At 39.8% G+C, this 8547-nt stretch overlaps 2 protein-coding genes across 2 annotated transcripts in view; one reads left to right on the plus strand and one right to left on the minus strand.

Moving 5' to 3' along the window:
- LOC143384889 (cytochrome P450 3A9-like) overlaps window positions 1-4359 on the plus strand; it is a 34884-nt gene extending 30525 nt beyond the window's left edge. Inside the window, exons 12-13 of the mRNA XM_076840067.1 lie at window positions 1804-1966; window positions 4270-4359. Coding sequence (XP_076696182.1) covers window positions 1804-1966; window positions 4270-4359 — 253 coding nt within the window. The remainder of the gene's footprint in view (window positions 1-1803; window positions 1967-4269) is intronic.
- A 775-nt stretch (window positions 4360-5134) lies between these two features.
- On the minus strand, window positions 5135-6073 carry LOC143385093 (olfactory receptor 2AE1-like). The gene has a single exon (XM_076840365.1). It carries the CDS (start codon window positions 6071-6073, stop codon window positions 5135-5137), a length of 939 nt encoding a protein of 312 aa, XP_076696480.1.
- Window positions 6074-8547: the final 2474 nt, after the last annotated feature.

Raw genomic sequence — 8547 nt, forward strand, 5'->3', positions numbered from 1 at the left:
TGATAAATATCAGTATGGACATTTTTATATAAATGTGTAGCTTTTAAGGGCTGAAATGCTATCACATTTCATTTGATGTTGAACTGTTTTTTATTTTATTTAACAGTAATCTATAAACCTTTCTGCCAGTTGACCACTCTCTTATTTTAGGTGCTTACCTTTTTTAATCGTTTTAGGGTTTTTGTCCTGTTCACTTTAGCTCCTTGAATTTTCTACCAGCTTTAGGAAGCACTTCTATCTTCCACTTGAGTAAACATTGGTTCCTGGTGCCTCCAGCACATTTGTTAAATACAACTTAAGACCTGGGAATCCCCCCACCCCAGATGGTTTAAGCAGCCTCACTGAGGATGGAGAGAGCTCAGATCCTCTGAGTCTTGTCTCTGGAGTGTTCTGGGCCAGCTTCTCATACTCTCCACAGTTGATGAGTCTTTCAAAGCCAAGTAACCTGCCCCCAAGACACCTGAGATATTCATCCTTAAATATGTCTTGACCTTGGTCTTCTGAAAATTTGGATCCAACCTCACAGTTTGCACTCTGGAAAGAGTTACTGTTCTCCTGTTGTACTGAAGAGCAACATAGAGAAAGTTTTCAGGGTAGTGTCTGGTGGGTCAGGTGGCATGGGATCAAGACTTCTTTTGGCCCCTAACTTTACACTTCTTGATTAGAGTGACCTAGTCTTTTTGGTTTTTATGAGTTCCTCAGCGCCATTTTCCTCCAAATTCAGCACTTGCAACTTTTGAACTTCACAGATACAAAAATCAAAGATTACAATTCTCTGTGATTCACTGAGGCATGATAAGATACTAAGTGCTTAAGGTGCATCAGGGACTAGACCAGGATGAGGAAAATTACAAAGATGTATGGTATGAAGGACTCTTGACATACATGCAATCATAATCTACAGACGGTAGTTCGGAAAATGCTTTTAATGCTTCCGCATCTGCCCATCATCTGCCCAAATAACAATCCACCAACCTCAGCAGACCCTCCACACACCACCACACCCTCCAATAGCTTCCATGTTACTTTGAATCACAATCACCTATAATTTTGCCAAAATGTTCTCAAATATATAAGAATACATTTAAAAACAATCACAATGTCATTATCACTTTCTCCAAATCAACACTATCTCCTTAAAGCAATCAAATAACTAGGACTCAATTTGAGTAAAACCTGCATTCAAAATTCAAGGAATTATTTGTAACCTGATGAGACAGACTCAGAAGACAATGATGATATTCTATGGTGAGAGAGGCAGAGACAGAAGGAGAAGGAGGAAAAAGAAGAATGAGGAGGAGGTAGAGGAAGAGAGGAATTGGGAAAAGGAAGGGAGTTAGAAAGGAAGGGAGACAAGAAGATCCAGAAAAAAAGGAGTATAGAGAAGAGAGGTAATTACAGTGGGAGCATTTTCTCCTCCTTCATCAATAAAAATATGAAATGCAGGAGTGGGAGTTGAGGCAGGAACACACTTTTCTTCATTTATAAGCTCATTTTCTAATTTTCTCAGAGTGTGTATGGATCACAATCCTGAGTATAATTTCAGTACTTAAAGACATATTTTCTTTTAAATAGCATTCATCACATCTTAAGAAGACAGAGAGCTCCTCTAGTGTAAGGAGAATGAAAAAGTTTTGTAGGTTTCAATTTTTATAAGCAAAGTCACAGCAGGATTTCAATGACCATTCCACAAAAGAATCCTGTGTTTTGCTGGTTATGAATGTTTAGGAGACAACCCCAATTATGTAGGTTTCATAGATTTATGTCTGAATAACTTGTTTTCATCTACTATTGTGGAATCAGGTTCAGTAAGAAGAACAAGGACAGCATCAATCCTTACGTATACATGCCCTTTGGAAATGGGCCCAGAAACTGCATTGGCATGAGGTTTGCTCTCATGAACATGAAACTTGCTCTCATCAGATTACTGCAGAACTTCTCCTTCCATCCTTGCAAGGAAACACAGGTCAGGACACTTTATGAAAAAGTAAGGTCTTGTGGGTAGTTACTTTTAGTTGAGAAACCTATTTAAAGAAAGGTACCTGCTCATTTAAAGAATCTCTTTTGAGACACTTGTGCGATGTTAGGCTTCTTCAGTTTTGGAGCTCTATATCTGTGGCTTTATAAAAAACAAGAGTTTAAAGATCAGGTAGAGTCCATTGAGATTAGGTTGACATGCTTATGTGCAGTGTTTTTGAACTTTATCAAAGTATAAACCCGATTATAATTCAAATGAGGATGAGGCTGCTTTACATAATCAATCCTGAACTGTGAAAATCATGTTCTGATGATGTCAAGTGCTGTTTTCCTCAACAGAACTTATGGAAATTTTGTGATAGTTTTTCTCAACTATTTTCTGAACATTGAAATCAACATAGAATTTTAAAAATACAAGATATTTGGGTCTTCTCCAAAATGCTAAAATCACTTGCCTAGAGTTTGACTCTAAAAGCTCCCTGTTGGTCTCATTCTCAGACAAAGTTGAGAAACATTGACATCAATCACTTCTTAAAGATAGGAAGGATTTATGCAGTTCAGTGTTTCCCTAATTGATCCAACCTTCCTGGAGTCCTGTTGCAGAAAAACTATTTTTACATTTCAATAGTAACTCTTTGAATCTTATTTCCCCATTTTCCTCATTCTATTCTCATCTTTCAACTTGTAGTTCAATCCCCGAACTCCTCTAAGGAGTCCTCCCATCAATGCAAGACCCATTCATTCCTCTCTTTTGATATTGGTTACTCCAAACTTTTATGATCATCTAAGTTAACATTTTGTCCCAAAAGCATCCCATTTAGAGGCCCGTTTATTTCTGTATATTAACTACATCATTACCACTTAACTACACCACCTCATTTTTGCCCTTCATGAACTCTCAGTGGTGACTTAGAGGAAAACTTGTTCATGGAAGGATTCAGGAAATGTTTAAGGAGAGACTTATCATTGATTTAGAGTACTTGGCTCTCAATTTTTTGCTTTTATTAATTTGAAAATTTAACAAATGACCTCTCTCTCTCTCTCTCTCTCTCTCACTCTCCCTTTTTCTCTTCTAATCTAATGTCAACCTAATCTAATGTTTGTGTTTCTCTACATGAAGAAAATATTTTCAAACTATTTGAAATTTAAGAATAGTAATGTGTTACATTTATGGAGCTATGTGGAATCTCTCCTCTGAAGAATACACTTTTCATTGAGTCACAAAAAGCAAGGTTCTATATGGCTTATTCTAGGGACTGATCATTTATTATGCAATTACTTTCCCATTTGTTCATGTTCCATATGGGAAAGGAGGAGACAGAAGTGGTGACCATTTTAATTGAGAAGTCAGGGCAGTCAGGTAGCTACCTTCTAAGTAGGAAGGAACTTAAATCTCAGAGAAAGTAGGTCTCTAGTACATCTGAGATGGGGCAGGTACTTTCTGCAAGCTCCTTGTATTTCCCAGACTGGAACTCCTCAATCTCCATGACAATTGTCTTCCCTTCTCTCTCTTGGTGTAGAAGATTACTCTGTTGGAGGTACCCCCAACACTAAAGGAATGCCTTGGTGAGAATGGGACAAAAGAGATACTCAAAAGTATGTAGGACTCAAATGTTCCCCATTTGCACTTCAAAGAGGAAGAGAAACTTTAGGGGGAGAAAGCATGTTGTTCCCTGAAGGTCTTTTCCATCTTTAAACTTCATGGGTTCTATCAAGAGGCATGCCTGGACTCTTAGAAGGGAAGGACTGCTCATAGAGTTCAAATTATAAAACCTGATCAGGGTTACCTATGTAACCCATCCGTGAAGCAACCTGAGCAAACATCCATGAAGTTCGCTTTATTTAGCTTTACAAAAAAGCGTTTGAAATAATACCAAAAATCTAGTTTAAATTATTTAAATTCATCTATTTTGCTGAAAATTTTTTATTTGTGTTGCTGGTGAACGAAGGGCATCACACATGCTAGGCAAATGTTCTACCACTCAGGCTTGTCGTCACCTGTTTTCCTAAAATTTAAATTAAAAAGAACACAAACCAACATTATTTTATCTCAGCGGTGGTAGAGAATAGATGCTCATGAAATACTTCTTTAAATGGACAGGGGATGTGTGCTTTCATTCTACAATATTGTCAAAGCTTAAAGAATAAATGTAAGGAATCCCAGACACATGAGGCTGAAAGTAGTTTTTATATGTTTGTATAGCTTTATTGTCTGAAATGTACCTTTTCCGATTCTTTCTGTTGTTCGGGTTTCGTTTACTACATCTAAATATAGTTGCTTAATGTTTGCAGATTCCTCTGAAATTAAGCAAGACACCATTTCTTCAACCAGAAAAACCCATTGTTCTAAAGGTTGTGTCAAGAGATGAGCCTGGAAAGTAGAGTCTAAATCTCCCTAAAAATCTCTGCTCTGTTCTTCAAAGAAGATGTATCTCAGAACAAAAGACCTATTGATTTTCTCTGTGAATAAAAATTGGTATTGAAGATGGATTTATGGGTGGACGCTGCTCTTGAGTTACTAGGGATGCTGGACCTTTGCTGGGCTTGTTCAGTGTCTGTGCACAGTATTATGTGTTGTGTGATGGAAAGGAGGTGACCATCTGTGTGCCAGATATGAAGACTCAGCCTCTCTGGTATTGGGGGGTATTCCATCCACCCACCTCTGCACCCTCACCTCTTCATATTTGCCCTTATAAATTCTTAAACACTGATTCAGTAACTCAAAAGATCTGAGTACAAATATTTTATCATCAACTCTTTCTTTCAAAACACGCTTTACTTCACAGGTTTCTAATATTAATCAACACATTCTAATTTTATACTCCCTAAATAGTCTTTGGTGTCATGATTTACATATGTATTATCAATAAAAATAATGTTAGAAAAGGTCTTTATATATTAATATTTTTAGAGTATCACTGAACTTCATATGTCTACTTTAAATGGGATTTGTAAAGGTTTTTCCATAATACTCTGAAGGATTATAGACACATACACAATGCTACTTGAATTCCTGCAACTAAGTTAAAATAGTGAAGGTATACGTAAACCACTTTATTCTTGGGATAGTCAAAGTATGTCATGGATCTGGATTCTTGAAAATTCTTAGAGGTTTACCCATAATAACACTCTATACTTGGGCCAACTACAGGTGTAGTCATTGGGTGATAATACCTCTCCTCAACACTCTCCTCAGAGCCTTAGCTACATCCTTATTCTGGAGAGCATAAATCAGAGGATTCAGTGTGGGAGTAATGATGCTATAGAACACAGAACCAACTTTGTCTTGCAGTGGAGTGCGCTGGGACCTGGGCCTCATGTATGAGAAGATGCAGGCACCAAACCAGAGAGAGACCACAATGAGGTGGGAGCTACAAGTGGCAAAAGCATTTCTCTTACTCCCAGCTGAACGCATCTCAATGACACTGTGCAGGATGAAGCCATAGGATGTAGAAACCAGGATGATGGGGAGGAGGAGAAGCACGATGCTACAGATATACACTGTGGTCTCATAGACGGTGACATCACCACATACCAACTTCACAACAGCTGGATATTCACAGTAGAAGTGGTGTATTTTCTGAGATCCACAGAAGGGAAAGTGCATCAAGATGACTGTGTGAATTAGGGAGTTCAGAGATGCTCCCAACCATGAGGTGAGGGCCATCATCAGTGCCACCTTCCTGCTCATGAGCATAGTGTAACGCAGAGGATGACAGATGGCAACATACCTGTCATAGGACATGAGAGCTAGCAGAACACACTCGGCGCCACCCAGAGACAAATAGAGGAAGTGCTGGGTGGCACAGCCCAGGAAGGAGATGGACTTGCTGCCAGACAGGTAGTTGGTAGCCATCTTGGGGATGGTTGTGCAGACGTGCATCAGGTCCATGAGGGAGAGCTGGCTGAGCAGGAAGTACATGGGGGTGTGAAGCCCATGATCCACACAGATGAGGAGGATGGTGAGGGTGTTGCCACTCAGTGCAACGAGGAAGACCACCATGGTCAGGCAGAAAAGGAAAAGGTGGGTCGGGGAGTCATCGAAGAGCCCTTCAAGGATGAAGTCTGCCAGAGACGTCTGATTCCTCAACCACATGGTCCCTTCTCAGGCCCTAGGGAAACAGGGAGTGGAGACAAAGTGTAATGCCACAAATATGGGATCCTGTGTACAGGGTGATAAGCTCTCTTGACCCAAGAAAACATTTGTAAAGAGATTTTTCTCTATTTGTAACTATCCAGAAACTGAAAGTATTGAAATTCAATTTGTTTCAAAACAAACAAGACCATCACGATCATGGTCATTTGAAATTCCAAGACTCTATTAAGGGCCAGAATTTATGACTCTTCTTACTAAAAATAGGCATATATGTGTGTAATCATATGTGTGATTTGTGTTAGTGTGTGTCTGTGTTTGTATGGTTGTTGGATTATGTTTCCTATTTTACCAGGCAGGTTCTAACAAGAGCAGCTGAACCACCAAGATGTTTCCAGTTATGCATGTAATTGTTAATGGTTGTGTTACAGAACTTTGGCCTTATTTCTTTGTGGAAGCTGGTTAAGGAGTTGGTATACTGCTGTCATGTTTAAGCCTGATGTGGAAACTTAAAGTCTACAGGACAAGCAGTAGAAAGGGAAGACAGTACAAAGCAGGGCAGACAAGAGACAGACGAAATCCCAAAGCATGAGCTGTGACCCCACAAGAGAAAACAAAAAGAGTCAGTCTGTTTGCCTATAGAATTAGGCACTAAGGTTCTTCTTTTTGTATTGGCTCTTTTGAATTCTACAAAACATTAGGGTTTCTTTTGACATAATTAAAAAGCATAAAATAGGCCTCAATTCAGTCCCCATACTTCCCCTTTCCCTCTCCTCCTCCCTTCCTCTGATCCCTTCCCTCTACTCTGCTGATCTGCTATTTATTTATGGGTTTTTTATTAGTTACTTGTGGTTACACATAAAGATGAGATCCATATGGTATGTTCATACAGGCACATTGGAAATTTAGGTCAGATTTCTAATGAAGCTGAATGCACACCCCTAGCCCAGAATTCCAAGAGCCTAAAGGAGAATCCTGGGGAAGGTAGAGCAACTGCAGGCCCAGCCACTGCTCCCTACCAGTGAGGTGTGAGCCAGCAGACCAGCAAAAATGTATTAGTACTACAGGATGGCTGCTTCCCTTCTGCCCTCTAATCTCCCAGGAAGCTCCTCTTGAGACCCACCTTAAACAGAAACGATGGATTAGAGGGAATTTGGTGAGATGTAGTTCATCCTAGAAAACGTCACACATCGCAAAGTCACTGCAGTTCATCTTCTGCCCTTTTGGTACACATGCACACCTCCATCAGTCAGGTTAACCTCCAAATACAAAAATGATACCTGTGTAACTAAATATAATACATCCAGCATGAAGGCAAACACGTTAACCCTTTCTCCAGAAGAAAATCCAAAGTTCTTTATTTTGCCTAGGGGAGACATTCATTCCTCTGATACATGTGTTCCCTTTAATATCCTGGAACTTCAAAATTTTCTGGATAATATATATGAAAAATATTCTTATGGAAACAAAAAAGAAATACTCATTACTACCACCCATGGGATAGAGATTCTTATTCAAAAGATGGTTAACCAGTAGTTTGGATATCAGCCCCTGTTTCCTCACTCAGTCCTGGCATCTGCCCCATAGATCCATGAACAAACTGGACATGGCATCAGGGGTAAAGTTTATCCCTGGATTCAGCATGATGGACGTACACTCACCAAGGCCAATCTGTCTGAAGCCACTGCTGAGTACTCATGGCTAACAGCAAAGACCATCGTGAATTCCCCACAACGTGAATTCCCTGGGGTGATCAGCCAGCCACTGCATAGCACATTGATGACATTGGACCACATTCAACATGAAAGGACACTCCTTTTTTTTCTGGACTGGACATTCACTCTTGGTATGGATTTTGCTTCCTCTCCTGAAGTGCTGCTGCCAGAACTACCATCTCTGGACTCACAGAATGCTTTATTCACCATAAGGGTATTCCATGCAGCATTGATTCTGAACAAGGAGCTCGATTCACAGCAAACAAGTGTGTAATGTGACCTGTGTTCATGGGATTTGTTATACTTAACATAGGTCCTCCATCTTCCTGAAACACAGAACCTGATAGAATGGTGAAATACCCTTGGAAGACTCTGCCTCAAGCAACACCTAGGTGGCAACACCTCTCATTGCTGGAGCAATGTCCTTTAGGATGTGATACATGCTCGACGTCTGCATCTAATTTATGGTACTGCTTCTCCCACAGCAAGAATTCATAGGATCAGACCCCCAAGCATTTAATGGATAGAAATGAGAGTGTGTTCTCTCCCTATAAGATTGATGTCTATGAACCACTAACATTTCTGTTCTGCTGCTTTAGAAAACTCTTAGCCACAAAGGGAGAGATTCTTCCACCCAGACACAAAGTGATTCCATTTTCTTATGGAAACAAGAAAGAAATACTCATTACTACAACCCACTGGATAGAGATTCTTATGCAAAAGAGGGTTAACCTGAACTTTGGATATCAGCCCCTGTTTCCT

Source organism: Callospermophilus lateralis, chromosome 19, assembly GCF_048772815.1.
Source record: "Callospermophilus lateralis isolate mCalLat2 chromosome 19, mCalLat2.hap1, whole genome shotgun sequence".
Taxonomy (NCBI): domain Eukaryota; kingdom Metazoa; phylum Chordata; class Mammalia; order Rodentia; family Sciuridae; genus Callospermophilus; species Callospermophilus lateralis.